At 44.0% G+C, this 22,446-nt stretch overlaps 1 protein-coding gene across 2 annotated transcripts in view; it reads right to left on the bottom strand.

The window, feature by feature from the left end:
• The window catches only part of LOC115464955 (zinc finger protein 665-like), a 50,278-nt gene that overhangs the window by 8,786 nt on the left and 19,046 nt on the right, over nt 1-22,446 (bottom strand). For both annotated transcript variants that reach the window (XM_030195349.1, XM_030195350.1), the window contains exons 2-9: nt 14,872-15,001; nt 13,626-13,739; nt 13,359-13,472; nt 10,033-10,140; nt 8,884-8,957; nt 7,377-7,503; nt 6,340-6,453; nt 6,069-6,179 (exon numbers count right to left, since the gene is read on the bottom strand). In XM_030195349.1, coding sequence (XP_030051209.1) covers nt 6,069-6,179; nt 6,340-6,453; nt 7,377-7,503; nt 8,884-8,957; nt 10,033-10,140; nt 13,359-13,472; nt 13,626-13,739; nt 14,872-15,001 — 892 coding nt within the window. The remainder of the gene's footprint in view (nt 1-6,068; nt 6,180-6,339; nt 6,454-7,376; nt 7,504-8,883; nt 8,958-10,032; nt 10,141-13,358; nt 13,473-13,625; nt 13,740-14,871; nt 15,002-22,446) is intronic.

Below are 22,446 nucleotides of genomic sequence, written 5' to 3'. Positions count from 1 at the left end.
TCTGTGCTAGGACCGCTGCTTTTTAATATATTTATAAATGATTTAGAGATGGGAGTACCTAGCGAGGTAATTAAATTTGCTGATGACACAAAGTTATTCAAAGTCGTTAACTCGCAACAGGATTGTGAAAAATTACAAGAGGACCTTAAGAGACTGGGAGACTGGGCGGCTAAATGGCAGATGATGTTTAATGTGAGCAAGTGCAAGGCGATGCATGTGGGAAAAAGAACCCGAATTATAGCTACGTCATGCAAGGTTCCACGTTAGGAGTTACGGACCAAGAAAGGGATCTGGGTGTCGTCGTCGATAACACACTGAAACCTTCTGCTCAGTGTGCTGCTGCGGCTAGGAAAGCGAATAGAATGTTGGGTATTATTAGGAAAGGTATGGAAAACAGGTGTGAGGATGTTATAATGCCGTTGTATCGCTCCATGGTGCGACCGCACCTTGAGTATTGTGTTCAATTCTGGTCGCCGCATCTCAAGAAAGATATAGTAGAATTGGAAAAGGTGCAGCGAAGGGCCACTAAAATGATAGCGGGGATGGGACGACTTCCCTATGAAGAAAGACTAAGGAGGCTAGGGCTTTTCAGCTTGGAGAAGAGACGGCTGAGGGGAGACATGATAGAGGTATATAAAATAATGAGTGGAGTGGAACAGGTAGATGTGTTCACGCTTTCCAAAAATACTAGGACTAGGGGGCATGCGATTAAACTACAGTGTAGTACATTTAAAACAAATCGGAGAAAATATTTCTTCACCCAACGTGTAATTAAACTCTGGAATTCATTGCCGGAAAATGTGGTGAAGGCAATTAGCTTAGCAGAGTTTAAAAAGGGGTTGGACAGTTTCCTAAAGGACAAGTCCATAAACCGCTACTAAACGGACTTGGAAAAATCCAAAATCCCAGGAATAACATGTATAGAATGTTTGTACGTTTGGGAAGCTTGCCAGGTGCCCTTGGCCTGGATTGGCCGCTGTCGTGGACAAGATGCTGGGCTCGATGGACCCTTGGTCTTTTCCCAGTATGGCATTACTTATGTACTTATATGTACTTATGTACCCGCGGCTCTAAAAATAAGTGTGCACTCCAGCGGGACCACAGCTCCCCCCCCAGGACACCCCGCCTTCCCCCTCCCCCCCAAGATTTTAAAATACTTGGGTTACATATGGGAAACTTTCAAATAAATAAAAATAAAGCGGTCAAATTAAAAAAAAAAACCCACATATATAGGCAGCCATCACTGTGGCTTTGGGCCGAATTGATAGTACAGCAGCCTAGAACATCCATGAAAATGCCCTTAACATTTGAACCAGAACCAGTTAACAAGCATTCAGTCAACGATAATGTCTCGGCTCAGGGTAGGTGAGCCCTTGGGCCGCAGTTGGATTTACGCTGCCTACCCAACCTGAAGGCTAGGTGGGCCTTGGCTGGCAGCAGGTGAATCACGCCCCGACAAAGACCAGACCAGAAAGTGGTTTGTAAAAGAGCCTTTGGGGGTTTATCTAACAGAATCTAGGCCAGGAATAGCTCTTAAAAGAACCCTTGGGGGTGCTCCAACAAGCAGGGCAGAAAGTGGCTGGCCTGACAGAGTCAAGACCAGGAAGTAGCTGGAACAAGGCTGAAGGCACGAACTGGAACAGGACTGGAACTAACAATAGACCAGGCTAGGTGACCCATTGCAAAGGCACTGGTAGAGTCAGGAACTTCCTTATATACCACAAGACAGGAAGTGATGACATCAGTCAGTGCCCTATTGAAGGGCTATAAAAGGAAGTGCAAAAGTTCCAAGAAGTTGAACAGATTCTTTTGGCACAGAATGCTGCTGGAGACCATGGAAAACAAGCGAGGGACGTGACAGATCGTTTCGGCTGGAGAATATGTTGAGCTAAGAGCTTTCTGGAAATGCTCATTTAAACTGAAACTCCATCCGCCTCTCCTTTTTTATAAAATGCTCGGTGACATCATCGTAGAATTTCGTATTGGACCTTAAAGTCAAGAGTATCTCTTTTTCAATTGATAATTTTGCTAGAGATGAAAGTCTCTCCTGCCCTGTTGTATTCCTGCAGTAGTTTTTAATTCTTTTTAAAGAAAAGAAGCATCTTTCCACTGTAGCTGAAGTGCTTGGGATTGTAACCATCAGTGTGACAAGTTTGTAAGTTTCACTGAAGCCAACTGAGCCTAGCCCAGTATCTCTTAGTACTTTATGGATTTCGTGTGGATATTTCCCGTGGAACGCTTTAGATGTATAAATCACTGTCAGCTCATTTTTAAGCCTCACAAAGTCAAAATGCCGACTGTATGTTTCCTTCAAAGACGAGAATGCATCGTCTGGGAAAGCTTTGGCATGTGTTATAAATTTAGAAGGATCTAGAAGAGCTACAAATTTCAGCTTATCCATGTCCGAAAACCTCTCTCTGATTTGGAGTAACAAGCAATCGATTATTTCATAGAACAGTCGCTTGTACTGGGTATTACCTTCAAAATGATCTCCACAACTTCGTTTCATTGGAGGGCCCGTGTCCTCTTCCAAGCTTTCATATATTTCCTGAAACTTTTCTCTCTGACCAATTAAGAATTCTTCTACTTCTTTTACCTTTTGTTGGCAATACGAAATATCAAATCGTTTTGCTTGTAAGATAGAAAACAAGACATCTGTGTGAGCAAAAACAGCAGCGAAAATCGTCAACAGGAAGGAAAACTCAAAATCGCCGAGCCTATGATGAAAACCTGATGCAGCAGATACTGTTTCATCATCCCACTCTTGAGCGTGATTAATTATATCTTGAAATAGCTCAAGTAATCCTTTCTTATTCTCTTTCACAATATTAACAATCTGTGAACTATTGTTCCATCGTTTAACAGCCACTGCAGGAATTCTTACTTTTACAAGCTCATCTAGTAGCTGAGTTCTCTTACTTGATTTTGTGAAAAATGCAGCTATTCCACTCAGAGTAGAAAAGAAAATTTTGCACTGTCGATTACATCCAGCACTTTGACTCAGTACTAAATTTAAGTTATGTGCGTAAGAATGAACAAATATTGCATCGGGTGCTTCTTTTCGAATCATGGATTGCACTCCATGCAAATCTGAAGCCATTAATGAAGCACCATCAAACGCTTGTGCGATAAGCTTTTCCAAGCACTTGAATTCTTTAAGAGTTTGGAGGATAAGTGTTGAAATTCCCTGTGGACTTCTGTCTGTCACTTGGATGAACCCCAAAAATCTCTCCTTTGGTCCGCTATCATCTGTAGCATATCTTACAGATATAGAAAGTTGAGAACGATTTGCTGCATCGGAGGATTCATCAGCCAAGACAGCAACAAATGTTGCTTTCTGTAATTCTTCTTTAACTGAAGAATCAATCACTGCGGCAACTGAAGAAATGATGTCATTCTGAATATGGATTGATGTTCCTGAGAACACTGTAGCTGTTTCCAGGTGTCGACCCAAAACCGAGTCATAACTTGACAAAAACTGTAGCAGTTGCACGTAATTCCCCCTATTGAGCGACTGTACAGACTCATCGTGACCTCGAAATGCTAGTTCTTGTTGACCGAGAAAACAAACCACATCAATTAATCTCTTCAAAACATCTCTGTTTCTTCTGACCATCTCATTGTGTTTCAGAATTCCAAGTCTACGCTCTTCATCAAGTTGGACATCAGTATGAGTTTGGCCAAACATTTTGAGCTCCAAAGTAGCTCGCAAGTGTGCCTGAGAGCATTCATGTTTTTGGCATGCTTTTGTCAAATTATTCAGTTGAGAAAATCCATTGTAGTTCCATGTTCCTTTGTCAATATTGAAGAGCAGACATGGCCAGCAAAAGAGTTTACTCAGAGAAACGCTTCCTGTTAACCACTCTGTCGTATCATACCGACTTCTCTGGAAGTGTCGGACAAACTGTTTTCCATCCTGCATTAACTCTGGAAGATCTGGAGTGCTTCTTCCTTTGGAAATAATGTTTTGTTTTTCTTCAAAGTTTAATCTACAGAAAGGAACTTTAATCAAATTTTGTACAATGTCTTCCAAGTGGGTGCTGGTTGGAGGCAGTGGTCCATGGCTGTCTGTTCCAAAAAAAAAAGTTTAAGCGGTCACCACTACTCAGGACAAAACACCTCCTGGCCCCACACAGTTTTTCTTAATGGGATGTGATTTGTTGAGACTGCCAAGCACCTCTTGTTTCTCTAGGGTTGGGGGCATCCCAACCTCAGAAAAACAGCAAAAGGGACTCAGCAGCCCCAATATATTACCTCTCACATCCCCAGAGAAACAACAAGAGTAGCTGAAATTCACATCTACCTCACATTCCCCTACTCTCTGCCACCTGCCTTCTCTGTTGTGTTCCCTTGTTTCACCAAACTTCCTTTGCTCCACACCCTTGCTTTATTCGGCCTCCCCTCCTGCCCCCCATCCTCTCCTTTCCCTCCTTTTACAAAGGCACACTTATACTCTTCCCTTTTTCTATGCTGCCTCTTCCCCTCTTTTGGCATCTTGCTACCCCAAATTCTCCCCTCTGAACCCCAGCTCTTCCTGTCCTCGCCATCCCCAATCCCGTTGCCTCCCTCACCCCCTCTCTACCATTCCAACGACCCCAACAGTTTAAAAAAAAAAAAGAATATTTTTTGCCCTCTTTACCCCACCTTCTTGTCCTCACCACCCCTTCTCTCATCTTTCCCCCACCCTCTTGCTTTCTATCATCAGCCCAAAAGTTAACACTTTTTTTCTCACCTCTGTACTCCCATTCCTCGTGTCTTACCATCCCTTCTCTTTTGTTATCCCCACCCACTCCAAATAATTTTCTTTCCCCTCTGTACCCCTACCTTTCCCTCTCCTCACCAACCCTTCACTCATTGCCCCCAGACACCCTCTCCCTCTCTATCATCCCCCCCTCCAAAATAAAAATAAAATTGTTTTTTTCTCTGCTGGAGGAGGTACGCAGGACCCTGTAAGCTGCAGGTGCTGCTGTGCTCCCTGTAGCATCTACGCCTGCTCCAGTAACAACAACAACAACAAAAAGCACAGTTGCAAGGGATTGATTGTCTCTCCTGAAGGCCCTGAAAGCATGGTTGCCCCGTCCACTCCCTATTCCAACTTAATTTGGGCTCTCCTTGGTTGTTCCCACCCTCTCCACCACGGGACCCAAACTGAAGAAAATGTCTTTTTTTTAAAAACTTTCTGTACCTCCACCCAGCCATCCTAACATTCCATCCCATCTCTTGTCACCCCCACCCACTCGTTCTTCTGATGACCCCCAACATTTTTCTCTTCTAGGCATTCATTCCAAAGACCTCCCCTCCAAAAAGCAATTTTTCCTTCTTCTTGTCCCCACCCACTTCCTTAGTCATCATTATTCGAAGGACGTCCCCCCCCCCCCCCAAAAAAAATTTAACTTACCAAAATGATGAAAACGGCCCACAGACAGGCAGAGCCAAATAGCCACACTGGGGTAACCTGCACAGAGCAGCTATGGATATACCACTAACATTAATGATCGTTGCTGGTTAACAGCATGACTAGTTTTAACGGCTGTTTGGATTATTACACAGACAAAGAAGAAAAAGTACCAGGAGCCTTCACAAGCGGGACAAAATCTTTATTCACACTGCAGGTATTCCGTATATCACTGACCCGACACGGGCCGTGTTTCGGCGCATGAGCGCCTGCGTCAGGGGTCAGTTGCTTTCTATTCATCCACTGACAATTGAGTCCAAATTGGACCAAACTTTAGTCTTAGCAAAACCCAATGTACAATTATCCCGCCAACCATACTCAGGGTCATGGATTCTTGTGAATAAAGATTTTGTCCTGCTTGTGAAGGCTCCTGGTACTTTTTCTTTCATCTGGGGGATGGATTAAGGATGGGATCTTCCTTCTCACTTTCTTATCCCACCAGCTCTGAAATACAAAACGGCGCTAGTGCTTTTTCCCCAAACTAACAGGATGTTTCTGTACCCCTCCGCTCTAAACACAATCTCTGCCTTCCAGATCAGACACTTACACACTCAATCACTCACAGGCACCAGCAAACTTTAGTAAAGACGTCCATGAGGAATTTTAAACTTACTCGTTATAGGAGGGTGAATCTTTTCAGCCAACTGTGATTTAAGATGATCCATGAGGGGATCTTCCTCTTGTTTAATGCTCAGTGAAAACACAGATGTTACAATCGGAAGGCCTGTTATGAGGAAACCAACATGTGGAAAGATACTGACACACACCTTGTATACACACTGTGAAGAATTCATGGAGTTTAAGTCTCCAAAAGTTGATAATTAAAGACTTATGTCCTGTGATCTGAAAATGCAAACCCCTTTAAATCCTAAACATTTACTTACTCATGAGGGGGTCGTTCAAGCTTTCTTTTGCCTCCCACTCACAGCTTTGAGTGAAATATTTCTTGTCTTCCTTTTTAATCTTGAATACGGCATCAGGATTAGCAATTGAATAACCTGTCAATAAAAAATAGAATGACTTTTAAAGTGTACTTGTAGAATTCCCCATGGGGCAGAAGGTTGGTGGGGGGGGGGGGGGGCATCTATGTTCTGCAAATCACAAGGAACTACTTTCTTTTTCTGTCTCCATCCACTGGTCGGTGAACATAAGCCACAAGTTCTGGTCTGATCTGTTGGGATGCTAAGGAACTTTATCTAGATATATAGAGGCCAGTGATGGGAAGAAAGGGAATATTTTACCTGTGACATCTGGTTACTACATGAAGGACTTATCTCCTAGTTATATAAATCTGCAAACGCATTTTTATTCTTAGCACACAAAATTGTGCATACAATTGATAGAATATATGTATAACTTAATTTAATAATTAGCTGCTAACTGCCATTTACAACCAATTATTGGCCGTAATTGGTGTTAATTGACACTAATTAACAGTTACACATATCACTGCCCTTAGGATTCTACAAACTGTGCAGCAAAATCCTGTCACACCCTTATATGGAATAGAGGCGTGGCCTAGTGGTTAGAGCACCATATAAGGGTGTGACACGTCCCATGAGCATCTAAAATTTAGGGTTTGGCTTATGATGTCACATCAGGTCCATCAGGAGCCCCTGTGGCTCTCTGGGACCCAGTGAAAGGCATCACTACTGGAAACCCAACAAAAGATGTTGAGAAAGACACTTCTATATTTATTAATTTGGATTTTGCTCACACCTTTTTCAGTAGTAGCTCAAGGTGAGTTACATTCAGGTACACTGGATATTTCTCTGTCCTAGAGGGCTCACAATCTAAGTTTGTACCTGAGGCTTTTAGGTGCTTGTGGGACCTGGCACTCGGGAATAGGCCAACCCTGATAAAACAGCAGACTCATTCTTTTGTGTCTGCAGGTGGTAAATGATAGAAAAGGTATTTTTACCCCGTGAGATGAGGATGCTGTGAATTTCCTTGATGACTTTCTTGTACAGCTCTTTCCGCCGTTCTCCCAGAACGTCCCACTCCACTTCCCAGAAATAAGCTGCAATGTCGGCAAATGTGACCAATGCCTGAAACAGCAAACAGGACACAATAAACCCCTCTCCCTTCAGTGTTATATTTCATTTATCATTGAGATCAGATCTCCAGTACATTATAACTTGAAGCAGTGACTCAGGCCCACCCAAAATTGTTACACACTTGCTGTGACTGGTGGGGATCCCCAAACCTTGACAGCTGAAGATTTTCTCTCCCCAGAGCTCTTCCAAATGTCAGCCAGCAGCACTTGCCTTGAGCTGATGCTGAGACCAGCCCTTCTGCACATGCTCAGTTTTTGCACATGCAAAAGCACTGAGCATGCACGGTCTGCCGGCAGCAGCATCAGTTTCAGGCAAGTGCTGCTGGCTGCCATTTAGAAGAGTGCTGGCTGCTCAAGGAGGAGGAGGAAATCTTCAGCTGGCAGGGTTTGGGGATCTCTGTCAGCTCGAGGATTTAATATTTGGGGTTTGTGGGCAGGGAGGGGTGGAAAGAGAAGCAAACCAGAGGGGGACTGTGGGGGGGGGGAGAATTCCATGCCCACCCACCTTGGGCTCAGGCCCACCCAAAATTGACCATCTGGCTACGCCCCTGAGTTGAAGAAACCTCTGTCCAGGGCTGCACCAACCATTATGTAAGACTAGGGAAGACATGCTGCCAACGCCGAGCTCTTCGCTCATGCTCACTTTGCGCAAGAACTGAGCATGCTCGGGGAGTCCCGGCATTGGCGGCTGAAGGCACGATGCCAAATTCTTCCATACTGCAGCAGTGTGAGGACGAGATTTGGCTGGCAGGGCTTCTGCATCTCTGCCAGAAAAAGTATTATTTTTGGCATGGGGGAGATGTGTTGTCCTCCCTGTCTCCTCTGGGACCCACCCCCCCCCACCACCACCAAATCAGAGGGCTGGCTATGCCCCTGGTTTGAGGGAAGGGCTTAAATAGGGAACATCGGGTACTGGAAGGGGGAATGTTATATTGCAACTTCAAAATATGGTGATAGTTGACTTCTTTGGTCAGTCATGTTGGAATATTCTTGACTCCTGCATTGGTCTATTTTGTTTTGCGTTCACCGATAAAAGAGATTTTACTACAAAACGATCAAGATGCCACTAAACTGAATTTCTGATGATGATCAGGACAGCAGCACCCCTCTTGACTCCGCTCTGCCTATGAAACCAGCATCATTCTGTAGCCACTTGCACTGACAGTACAGGCTCTGGAGTAACTTTTCGAAGCACCACCATCTTTTCCCATTACAGAATTTCCCAATATCAAATCTGACCTTTTAATTTTGATTTAAGCAAAAGGAATTCAGGCCTGAGCTGCAGGGATATGAGGAAAGATGAAATCAGCTCATCGTAGGCACATCTGAGGACTTGCATGAAATATCTTATTGTAAAGAACCTTTTGCTCACCAGATGGTCACGGACGTGAGGCTCTTCCATTCTCAGGGTCTCTACTGTGGCATCAGGACTGTCTGTTCGGCTGTCTGTCACAAAAAAAAAATAAAGGAAAACAATTTCTTTAACTTTTAAATAATCAGGGATATTAACCTAAGAATATCAACAATCAGTCAAAAATGAGATGATGGTAATTCTGTGAGCTCTGAACATTTTAACACACTATATGGTGTTGCCATCTGACCATGTGCAGGCATTCGTCTGCTGGGTAAAGTCTCTTTCTCCCTCTTCAGTTTGTCCTCTACCTACCCTGCCCTTCTTGTTGATTAAGGCAAGGAGGGAAGATAAGAGTGGCTGCATTCCCCTGCTGTCTGGAAGAACCCCTGTCATAAGTGGCAACTTCCCTTTCTCCAGAGTCCAGCAGGATACCAATTTCCGCTGAGAGCTGTTGATCAGTTTGCTAATAGCAGAATCTAAAGCAGTCTGATATCCAGGTAATAAGGGGAAATTAAGTCTTACCTGCTAATTTTGTTTCCTTAGGCCCTCCAGACTGTTTTTAGCCAGTTTAATTTTAATGACATTGTTTTTATGTTTTGTCAGTTTCCCCTCCCCTTATATTTTAATTACACTGTAAACCGCATACGTTTTTGCTGTATTTGTGGTATATCAAATAAATTGGGACTAAATATTAACGGGTGGGGATGGATCATAGCGGGTACGGGTGGATATGGGTGAAATTTCTGACCTCGTACAGCTCTTTAATCTGGAGCTCACTGACATGTCTGGATAAAGTAATGGCTGGAAGAATGAACAAAATCAAGACTGTAGGTGATGAAGGGAAGGAAGAGAGAGACGTGAGAAAAGAGGGACAGAAAAGAGAGACTTCATAAGGGGAAGGACGAAAAGCCTGGGGAGAGGAGGAGAAGAGGTGGACATGGGAAGAGAGCCAGGCTGTAGGAAAAGGATGGGGGGGGAGAATAAGAGAGAGAAGGATCAACGACAAAGACAGACCTGAAAATGAAAGGAGGAATTAAGAAATAGAGGAACAAGGAGAAATAAATTATCCACATAGCAAAGGTTAGAAGTCAAAGGCCGTAATTATATGCCTCATACTCACAACGCCTGATTCAGAGAAGGCGTCACCTGTTTCATGCAGTTCCTCACCTGGGTCTGGAATGGGCAGGTTCCTTCCGTCCTCTGATCCCTGGGGCTCAGTCTGGGATCCCTCCAGCTTAAATCGGATTAAAATGTCGGGTTTGACACCGGGGGAGCCTGTAATAGGAAAAGACGGTACAATACCAAAGTTACCTCAGAGTCTGTATTCACTTATTTACATAATCTGATAATCTGCCTGTTTTACTGAAAAAGGATTCTAAGCAGAATGCAGATAAATGTACAAACATCCAGTTCAAGCAATTAAAAATACGAGGAACACATTGAGGGGGGTGGGGGGATTTCATAACAAGGCATCTGCCAAAAATGGAGCTTTTGTGTTGCCTAATTTATTAAAAAAATATATGTATAGGCATATTGTGACACCCACTAGCGAGCCTTCCCTGGAACAGCCCCCACGCTCTGGAACGCACTTTCAGACAGTCTTGCATTAGGCGCAGCCTATCTTAACTTCAGGAATCAGGTGACAGCCTGGCTTCTCTCAAGCCTTTAATGGAAGAAACGACTAACTAGCTAGTTGTACACACAGGGGCCAAGTCTGTAACTCTGCCCTTCCATTTAGGCACCCCAAGGACCCTTTTCTGTAATGGCTGAAAGCTGGGGTAACCTGCAGGAAGTGGGCCTGATCACAACCCAAACATACATGACCGGAATGACTGAGGGAGGGAATTCTCAAAGCTCACCGTGCTTGCATCCAGGGGCGTAGCCAGACCGCGAGGTGGGAGGGGGCCAGAGCCCAAGGTGTGGGGCACATTTTGGTTGCCGCCCTGCTGCCCCCCCCCCCCTCACTGCCACCGCTGTACATCTTGCCTGGCGGGGGTCCCCAACCCCTGCCAGCTGAAAACTTTGTCCAGCACTGGTCTTCAACGCCGCTGCATTGCCTGCCCTGCTCTCTCTTCCTCTCATGTCCGACACGCTCCTTTTATTGAAACTGCTCCACTAAAAGGAGAATGCTCGACGTGAGGGGAAGAGACAGTAGGGTAGGCAATGCGGCGGCACTGCCACAGACCAGCGATGGATGAAGTCTTCAGCTGGGGGGGGGGGGGGGGGGTTATATCCAGTCTAACGTGCATATAATTCAGCGTCTGGTGCACAAATGGATTCTGCATCACTTTTACAATGAGCTCATTAGTATTAAAATGAGCATTCCGTGCGATGCACAGAAAGGAGCACCTACCTTTAATGTTCAAAATGTTTCAGCAGGTCTGGAGCTGTTGTTGCACGAGGGCAACTTCTCGGTGGTGTGGTCTGCTTGCATTTTTTAATAGTGTCTGCACGTGTGTGTTAAATGTGCCTTGTATGTGTGTGTATTATATGAGTGTGTGTTCTGCACTTAGCACTATTAAAAAGTTGTCGTGCAACAAAAAAAGAAAAAAAAAAGAAACTCCATGTGACGTCACATCAGTGGATGCACGCTTATGACGCGGTTGTTGCCTTTATTCCTTGGGCATGAGTATAACGTTGACACTTAACCGCGAGACTGTTCTATGCATGTGGTAGGCGCTTACCCTACTGAGCCACTTGCGGAATTTCCGCGCATCTCATTTGCATGTGATTTCCTTTGAGCATCAATCGTTGTTTCAAAATCAGTAAGTTCAGCCACAGATATGGACGCACGTGGTATTTAACGGTGACTTATGAGTATCTGGCCCTGAATCAGGCTTCCAAGAAGGCTGGAGTTAACTGCAAGGAGATTCCCGGGAGCGGCCGGATGTTTCAGGCAACAGCCAAGCTAGGGGCCTCTTTTACCAAACCGCACCAATGATTCCGGCATGGCAATGCCGACTTGCCGCACCGTAATCGCTAGCTCGGTTTGGTAAGATAGTCCCTAGTTGTGGTGGCTGTTTCAGTCGTTTCAAATTTCATTCAAACATTTATGGATCACTAAATTATGTCAAAAACACAGCACAGCACAATAAATAAAGTCTGTATTTGGAGAGGGAATTTCATAGGAGAGATGAGGGGGTAAGCATGCTGTTTTCTACGACTAGATCCTTTGGACAAATTAATAGGGGAGCATAAGAGAAAAGCTTCTCCTTTTTCTTTTCTAATTTTTTTATTATCTATTATTGGGTAGTATTACGTATTTTTTTAAATTGTTCTTTGTATTTGTTGGGGGGGGGGGTTACTGTATTTCAAAACGCTACTTGAAAAATTATTTATGGAGGGATCTAGTTATTTTTATGTGTATTGCATGACAAGTTTAATAAATAGATTTAAACAGAAATAACAAAGCCTGGACAGAAGACATGGGGAGGGGGGAGGGACTGGGTATTGGATTAAGAACCAAAAAGAAGATGATGAGGCTTGGAAAGGACTAGCAGTGCAGGTGGTGGAGGTCGGTACTGCAACTGAATTTAGAAACACCTGGGATAGATACAGATGACAGTGATAGGAACAGGGCTGACAGACTTGGTTAACAGCACTGGATATCGACTTAAGTGGGACATTTTTAATTCTCATTTGACCAAAATGATAGGAACCACCAGAGAAGACAACTGGACCTTACAGAAGGTATCACACGAGACTATTTTCTCTGTCTTCTCTTCTACAATTACACTTCCACCGATGCTCAGTCAAATATCCCTGCTGGGGGTTTATTTACCTGAAACCAGACTTGGTTCCCACCCTCAGTCGCTGATGTCACCTCTAATGCTTTTCATTTCAGAAATATACCAGGTAACATAGTAAATGACGCCAGATAAAGACCTGGACGGTCCATCCAGTCTGCCCAACAAGATAAACTCATTTTACATGGTATGTGATACTTTATGCCCGAGTTTGATTTGTCCTTGCCGTTCTCAGGGCATAGACCGTGGAAGTCTGCCCAGCATTCTTGTTGTACTAAGTTCTGAAGCTAATGTCGAAGCCCCTTAAAATTTACACGCCAGCCCATCCCTATCAATTCAGTCATGATCATGGCGTAGACCATAGAAGTCTGTCCAGCACTGGTTTTGCTTCCCAATTACCGGCGTCGTCACCCAATCTCCTCTAAGATTCCGTAGATCCATTCCTTCTCAACAGGATTCCTTTGTGTTTATCCCACGCATGTTTGAATTCCATTACCGTTTTCATCCTTTTGTCTTCTCTACCCCCCCCCCCCCAACTTTCTGCATTACTGATGCCTCAACCCCATGACACTCCAAACCTAAGGGCACTGCCAGTCTGATACTTTTCATCAGGGGGCACACCCCCCTCCAAAAGAGGGAAACAGACACTAAATGGAAAGGATGATCACCTCTTGTCCTCTCTGTGCTGTATTCCTAAATGGTGCTGCTCACCACAGTAAAGACCTGCAGGAGGAATTTCAAACTTACCTGTTTCAGGAGGGTGAATCTGTTTAGTTGTCTCCGATTCAGGATGATCCATGAAGGGGGGATCTTCCTCTTGTTTAATGTTCAATGAGAACACAGATGTTATAATCGGAAGGCCTGTGATGAGGAAACCAACATATCTAGAAGAATTCACAAAGGACCTGCTATTTTATACTAGGAAATGAATTTTAAGTCTCCAGTTGTAAAGTTAATGACCATTTCTGGTGCTGTGAAAATGCAAAGCCCTTTAAATCCAAAATATTTACTTACTCATGGAGGGGTCATTCAGGTTTTCTTTTCCTTCCCATTCACAGTGTTGAGTGAAATATTTTCCATCTCCCTTTTTAATCTTGAAAATAGCATCTGGATTAAAAATTGAATAACCTGTAAATAGAAATAGGAAGATTAACCTTTAAATTGAACCTGCTACAGCAGTGTTTCCCAAGTCCGGTCCTGGAGTACCCCTTACCAGTCAGGTTTTCAGGATATCCAGAGTGAATACGCATGAAAGAGATTTGCATACAATAGAGGCAGTGTATGCAAATCAAGTTCATGCATATTCATTGTGGATATCCTGAATACCTGACTGGCAAGGAGTACTCCAGGACCGGACTTGGGAAACATTGCGCTACAGGTTCTGCAATTACATCTTCAAGCAGTGTCCAGCTTCCTCCTGCGAGCGTTCTACTTGATCGGGCACACAAAAGGTTTAACTGGCCTTTTCCCATTTCACTTGATGAACCAGCAGCAATCAACAAAAGATCCATGGGTCCAAACCTTCCCTGTAGTTCTCCCTCCATCCTGCATCTTAAGTCACCAACCAAAGACTGTCAACCCATAGGAATTCAGAAGTTGGCCAACTTGGGATTTGCAGCTTCTTTTAATTAGGAAGCTGAGTGACTATACTGCATCAGTCGCCATGTTGTGCCTAGCCAGCTGTGTCAGCCATCTTGTCCTTCTCTGAAAAGGCGGCCATCTTGGGTTTAGCAGCAAAAGATTTATTTCACATAAACCGGCTCTGTTGCTGTGACTTGCTGATCAGTATGTCAACTCCTCCTGCCCAGTAGTGATGTATTAGTGAGCAGGATTACAGAAGGAGACACAGGCTCACATCTGCTTATGTTACTGGCCTCTGACATCTGGAGAGGTTACATGTTGTACAGTGCAGCTAACATGTTCTGCCTTTACACAGAAGTTGTGATTCACAGTTGGGAGTCGGAGAGAGAAATCTTTTCTCCTGTTCCGTTGTGACTGCTTTTATTGTAAAGAAACGTGTCACAGACTCCTTCTGGTCATATATAAAGCCTCTAGCTAATATATAAGTTTTGTCTTGCAGCACAGAGTAGCATCTTTTGTCAGGCCTGCAGCAAAGGTGTCTCTCACTTGATCCTGCAGGGCCACAGCATCTTCTACTGGACCTGAAATGAGATCAGGAGCCAGACCCAATTTTTTAGATGCCCATTAATCTGGCACCCTGGATTTTTCCAGCCCTGATAAAAGAGCAAAGTATGTTTACCCCGTGACATGAGGATGCCATGAATCTCCAAAATGACCTTCTTGTAAAGCTCCTTCTGCCTTTCTCCCAGAATATCCCACTCCACTTCCCAGAAATAAGCAGCGACATCGCTGAATGTGACTGGCGGTACCTGAAAGAAAAGGAGTAAGGTTGCTGTTTTAGTCCACGTGAGTGCAAAGAGATAAGGGTTAACCAATAAAAACAAAGACAAGATAAAGTGGCACCTTTTCTGATATGTTGAGTAACATAGAGGGGAATAATCGAACGGCGCCGGCGAAATACATGGCCGGTGAAGTATTTTGGTGGCGCCGCAAACAGCTGGCCAGACCCGTATTTTCGAAAAAGATGGCCGGCCATCTTTTGTTTCGATAATACGGTTCCAGCCAGCCAAATGCATTGGATTTGGCCGGGGTTTCAGATGGCCAGCTTCGTTTTTTAGCGATAATGGAAAGTTATGTTGGCCATCTCAAACCCCGGCCAAATTCAAGGCATTTGGCTGTGGAAGGAGCCAGCATTTTTAGTGCAGCTGAGCCCCCCAACCCCCCCCCCCCCTCCAAAACCCACTACCCACAAATGTACTGCACCCACTAAAACTGCTCCAGGGACCTGCATACAGCCTCTAGGACTTATTGCTGCTGTATAATTTTGGCACACCAGTTCACACCTGAAGACTAATCTCTCTGAAAAAGTCCTTTCTTGAAATAACCACGTTTACTCACAGTTAACTGCAGATCAGAGGTTGTGCCCCACTGGAAAAGAGTCCCCTGGTACTAAGATTAGCAGTAGGTCAGAGCTAGCACAATGGTGTACAATGCCCTCTTTCAGCACCATTCAAGGTAAGAACTACGTTCTCTGACGTGGGTAACACAGGAAAGGGATCTAAAACTGGCTTACAAAAATGGCCACTACCACATGGACTACAACAGGAAACAAAACAGGGCACACTCTGACCCAGTAAGCAGGGGGAAAAGCAGAGCCTACCAACTACCAATACCTATACCCACCACAATGCATTGCTGATGTGACTCTGCAGTGCAAATAACAGAAAAGATGCCACACTCACCCCAGAGCCACATCACAAGCAGGCAAAGGCTGTCGGAGGACAGAACACATTCTGCTGTCATGGAGGTGGGTATGGCATTTGAGGCTGGCAAAAAAGTATTTGTAACCTGTTTTTTATGCTGGGAGGGGGTTGGTGACCACTGGGGGAGTACGGGGAGGTCATCCCCGATTCCTTCCGGTGGTCATGTGGTCAGTTCGGCCACCTTTTTGAAGCTTGGACCTGAAAAAAAAGGGACCAAGTAAAAGCGGCCAAATGCTCTTCATCGCCGGGTATTTTTTTCCATTATGGGCTAAAGCCGGCCATTTCGTAACCCCGCCCATGTCCCGCCTTCGCATCGCTGCCAACACGCCCCCTTGAACTTTCGCCGGCTCTGCGACGGGAAAGCGGCGATGGTATCAAAATAGCGGCTTTCGATTATACTGATTTGGCCGCTTTTGTGAGATCGCTGGCCATCTCCCGATTTGTGTCGGAAGATGGCCGGCGATCACTTTCGAAAATGAGCTGGTTAGTAACATAGTAGATGAAGGCAGAAAAAGACCTGCACGGTCTATCCAGTCTGCCCAACAAGATAAACTCACATGTGCCATTTTTTGTGTATACCTTACCTTGATTTGTACCTGTCTTTTTCAGGGCACAGACCGTATAAGTCTGCCCAGCACTATCCCCGCCCCCCAACCACCCACCCCGCCTCCACCACCGGCTCTGGCACAGACCGTATAAGTCTGCCCAGCACTATTCCCACCTCCCAACCACCAGCCCTGCCTCCCACCACCAGCTAAGCTTCTGGGGATCCCTTCCTTCTGAGCAGGATTCCTTTATGTTTATCCCACGCATGTTTGAATTCCGTTACCGTTTTCCTCTCCACCACCTCCCGCGGGAGGGCATTCCAAGCATTCACCACTCTCTCCGTGAAAAAATACTTCCTGACATTCCCACCACTATGTTTACCCAAAGAGAATTAAGGACATAGACCTAAGGGGTCCTTTTACTAAGGTGTGCTAGTGTTAAGCGTGTGTTTTGGACGCGCGCAGATCCATTTTTCAGCGCACCTGTAAAAATGCCTTTTTTAAAATTTTGACCGAAAATGGACGTGTGGCAAAATGAAAATTGGCACACATCCATTATGGGTCTGAGACCTTATGGCCACCCAGTGACTTAGTGGTAAGGTCTCACACGTTAACTGGTTAGTAATGGTCTAAACGCATCAAATGCCTGTTACTGGCCGGTAGCGCCGAGCGCCAGAAAATTATTAAATTATTTTCTGGCGCGCTTAGTGGACGCGCGTAAAAAAATGAAATTGGGCGGTAGTTCCAAATTGATTCGCTTTGGTCACGCGTTGGCACCTATGCGGCTTAGTAAAAGGGCCACTAACTGAATTAGGGAAACTGGATACAGCGGTAAGAGAGAAAACCATTAGAATGATATTCATCATAGAGGTGTCAGTTCTGAGCGATTACTCTGTAAATCAGGTAGAAAGAGCGAAGGTTCTTAAATACCAAGAAATGCAGTGAGAGACCAAGAAAATATGGCAGAAAGACACAGAAATATTTCCCGTTATGCCAGGAATATTCAAGCACACACGGATAGGTTGCCTATACGTGTTACAACTTATGAACTCCAGAAGGAAGCTGTCTTTGGTATGATGCGTTTTAGAGACTGAAATCAGAGTTCACGTACCCTGACTTAGATGTGAGGTTTATTGTGGTCACAGTATGCGATAAACTAACCCACTCAAGGCATTTAAATACAGGAAGAGAGCCTTTTTCAAATGAAGGTCTGGAATGAGGGGGCATACGACAAAGTTAAGAGGGAATAGGCTTAGGAGTAACCTAAGGAAGTATTATTTCACAGAAAGGGTGGTGGAGGTGTGGAATGGCCTCCCTGTGGAGGTGGTGGAGTCGAGGACTGTTCCGGAATTTAAAAAGGCATGGGATAAGCATGTGGGATCGCTTAGGAACAGGAAGAATTAGGGGTTACAGAGGATGGGCAGATTGGATGGGTCATATGGCCTTTTTCTGCCGTCATGTTTCATGTTTCTATTTGGAGATGTTTCAATCCACTGATCACTAGAAGCTCCAGAGTATGAAACAGAACTCTGGATAGAAATGAGCTCACAGATACAAGGAGTCTGCGAACCCTGCACAATGAAGGCAATTAAGCACCTGGGGGTCAATCAATGAGGCTTCTGATAAATGCAAGACAAATACAGTAACATAAATGACGGCAGAAAAGAGCAATGTGACTCAGGGGCTTAGCCAGACAGCAGATTTTGGGTGGGCCTAGGCAAGAAGTGGGTGGGCACCAAGTGTTTCCCCCCCACACCAAAAAAATCTCTCAGCTGGTGGGAAAATGCTTCTCTCCACCTTGGCAATCTGAAAACTGAACATTCACAGGTACCAGTATCGTGGATATCAGCATTTTTGTTACCATCAGGGGGAAGTCTTCAGCTGGCAGAGCTTGGGATCCCCACCAGTTATGTGTACTACTGTTGGGTGGGCCTGAGCCCTAAGTAGGTGGGCCCCGGCCCACCTGTGGCTACGCCACTGATGCGATTCCTCAAGTCTTCCCAGAAAGACTGTTGGGATTGTACCTGCCATGCAGTGCAGGTTACATTACTTTCCCTGTCATTTCTTAGAAGGACAAAAGTTTACATAACTGAAGTGCTCTGTGTTTGGTTTACAGCTTCTTGCCTTTTAGGGATTCACTGCATGACCCACTCCTTTATTTATCGGGAATTATTAACCGCCTTTATGAAGAGATTCACCCAAGGCCATGTACAGCAGATAGAGTTTAACAAACTTACAATTTAACAGCATAATGATAGTAAAAAAAAGACCAAATATAAATCAATATAATAACTGAGGGAAACTTGAAAACGGCATATTTAAATAACCTAAATAATAGGACTACCGTGAAACAGTATAAAAAATATCCACATTTAACAGCACTAAAATTCAAATAACAGAGATATTATGCATGAATTCCAGCCCTCCTTTTGCTTCCACCACAGAAGGAGCATTTCAGGCATCCACTACCCTTTCTGTGAAAAAAAATATTTCCTGATGTTGCTTTCAACACTGCTTCTCTGTAGCTTCTCCTCATTTAGAAAAGCTTTTGTTCCGGAATTCCTTTCAAGTATTGAGTAAAAGTGGTGTGGTAACCGTGTTAATCCACTTCAAAGGTAATAAATAGAAATAAAACAAAACAGAGAAAAGAAAATAAGATGATACCTTTTTTATTGGACTAACTTAATACATTTTTTTCACTAGCTTTCTTTAGTGTTCAATTCTGGTCGCCGCACCTCAAAAAAGATATAGTGGAATTGGAAAAGGTGCAGAGAAGGGCGACAAAGATGATTCAGGGGATGGGACGACTTCCCTATGAGGAAAGGCTGAAGAGGCTGGGGCTCTTCAGCTTGGAGAAAAGGCGGCTGAGGGGAGATATGATAGAGGTCTATAAGATAATGAGTGGAATGGAACGGGTTGATGTGGAGTGTCTGTTTACGCTTTCCAAAAATACTATAACAAGGGGGCATGCGAAGAAGCTGCAGTGTAATACATTCAAAATGAATCGGAGGACGTTTTTCTTCACTCAACGCGTGGTTAGACTCTGGAATTCGTTGCCGGATAAGGTGGTTGGGGCGGTTGGCTTAGCGGAGCTTAAAAAAAGGTTAGACGGCTTCCTGGAGGAAAAGGACATATAGAGGTGTATTTTCAAAGCACTTAGCCTTACAAAGTTCCATAGGTTACTATGGAACTTTGTAAGGCTAAGTGCTTTGAAAATGAGCCCCATAATGTTATTGAATGGACGTAGGAATAATCCATTATTTCTGGGATGGGCGGGACAAAATGCTTGTTCTTTTGGCCGCTGTCAGAGACAGGGTGCTGGGCTCGATGGACCCTTGGTCTGTCCCAGCATGGCGATGCTTATGTCTAAAGTATTTAAACATGTGTATCATATCCCCTCTGTCCCTTCTCTCCTCTAGACCAGTGGTTCTCAACGCTTCTTCTGTTGCGACAGACCTGACAGATGTTCATGCGTGTAACATACTAAACACCAAGGGCCCTGTTTACTAAAGCGCGTTACTGTTTTTAACATGCCTACAATTAACGTGCATGCTGTGTAGGCACCTATAAGGATATTGTAGGCGCTTACACTGTTAACGCGCGTTAAAAACGCTAACACGCCTATAACGCAGCTTAGTAAACAGGGCCTTGAAATTCACAGCTGAATAAAAATAAAATCCCAAATATTATCATTATTAAAAAATGATGCAGGGAAAACGTAAAATATTCTAAAGCACAATTTATTTTTTAATCTACTGCTAGAATGATTTATTGTTTCTTAAGAAATACAGGTTGAATGCTAACTGGGACTATATACAAATTTCGATAATGAGTTGAATGGTAGACAAATTCATACTAACTTATTGTCAACATCAATCAACTTTTACCCATTTTAGAGTATACAGCTAGGATGTTTCCCTATAGGCTTGCCATATATATTTAAATTCTGGTGTCACCTCAGTAACAGCAACACAAAATTCCTCTACTGCCAGATACTGTACAGCAACAAAACACCCTGCAAATATGCTACCCAAAAGCCACGTGAAAAACAGAACATATGAACAGTAGATCTGCAATACATCTAACTTGGGTTGGTGGCAGTAGTTATCATTGGGGGTAGTGGGCAGTAGAAATAGGGAAACAACTCAAAACAGAGGTAGTCCAAGGAAGGAAAGCACTCAAAGTTCACCAAAAGCGTATTTATTGTACATTGACCCAACTTGGCCAAGTGTCGGCACTTATGCCCTCTTCGTCAGGGGTCAACAAATGATCCAGTGGCGCACACGTTTTTAGCACCACGCGTGTGACCCTGCGTCGGCTGTACTGGATGCACGATTACATGTGCTACTTGTACTTTTATGACCTCAGATCATTTGTTGACCCAATTGTTCTCCAGAATACAGAGTAGCAGGCGATATTTCTGATATCTTTTGGTAAATTATTCCAAAAATATTGGCCTCTTCCAATGAAAGATCTGTGCCTTGTGACTGCCTTTCGACAAACCTCAACAGATGGGACATTCAGCTTCATTTCATGATTAGAACACAAAGTTCTGGGTGCATAAAATCTGTTATACTGTTCTGGGATCTTGCCAGGAACTTGTGACCTGGATTGGCCACTGCTGGAAACGGGATACTGGGCTTGATGGACCTTCAGTCTGTCCCAATATGGTGACAGTTATGTTCTTATGGATCCTACATGTCTTTCGATAAAAGGCTTAAAATAGGAGTCCAGAGTTTAGGGAGGTCTTGTGGACTCTCCACTCACCTTTGAATCACAAATTAATAATCTGTGGAAAAGAACCTTATATGGTATGTGACAGCTGTGGTTGATTTGATCTTATTTTTATGAATCTCCCTTTGCTTTACTGGTCCAAATGTTGGTATTGTTTCATTTGAACTATTGTAATTCTCTTTATGTTGGATCGAATGCTAAATAGTTGTACAAATTCTGGAATTTGTTGCCAGAGAATATGGTAAAGGCGGTTAGCTTAGCGGGGTTTAAAAAAAGGCTTCCTAAAGGAAAAGTCCATAGACCATTATTAAAATGGACTTGGGGAAAATCCACTGCTTATTTCTAGGATAAGCAGCAAAAAATGTATTGTACTGTTTTGGGATCTTGCCAGGTACTTGTGACCTGCATTGGCCACTGTTGGAAACAGGATGCTGGGCTTAATGGGCCTTCAGTCTGTCCCAGTATGGCAATACTTATGTACTTAAAGAAGTTGTATTTGATACAAAACACAGCGGTGCAATTAGTTTTTCACTTGAAAAATATATGAACTTATCTCTCAATATGTGAAGAGATATCACTGGCGTTCTTTGAAAGCACCCATTGTTTTTAAAGTTGTTCGTTTGATTTTTCACGTATTGTATGGTACAACTTTGGAATTGCTCATTTTCTTTTCCTATTCATTTTATGCAGCTTCTCCAGTATGAGGTAGCTTCCTACTGAAATTTCCAGCATTTAATGGCGTACGTTTGAAGAGCCAACATATCCAATTGGAAGTAAGTTATTGTGGGGCCATTTTACTAAGGCACACCTAAAAGTGGCCTGTGCTGGTGTAGGCGCGTGTTTTGGACGTGGGCAGGTCCATTTTCTACCGCCACCCATTGACTTGGCAGTAAGGTCTCATGCACTAACCGGGCGGTAAGCGTCAACGCGCGTAAACTGCCGATTACCGCCGGGTAAGCGCCACGCGGTAGAAAATAGAAAATATTTTCTGCCGCGTGTTTTGGATGCCCGTCAAAAATGGAATTACCGCCCGGGGCATGCAGTAGTGCCAATTTGGCATGCGTTGGATTTGCGTAGGAGCCTATGCACCTCGGTAAAAGGGTCTCTGTATATGCAATTGCAAAAGAAGTTGAAATTTTTTGGTTTGATGAATTTTAAGATTTGTTTTTTTTCCTGATTTTGATGCAATTCCTCATTTTTGTGTGTCTCTTA

The sequence above is a fragment of the Microcaecilia unicolor genome, chromosome 3 (assembly GCF_901765095.1).
Source record: "Microcaecilia unicolor chromosome 3, aMicUni1.1, whole genome shotgun sequence".
Lineage (NCBI taxonomy): Eukaryota > Metazoa > Chordata > Amphibia > Gymnophiona > Siphonopidae > Microcaecilia > Microcaecilia unicolor.
The sequence above is the reverse complement of the archived record's forward strand: the minus strand, read 5'-3'. Positions and strand labels throughout refer to the sequence as shown.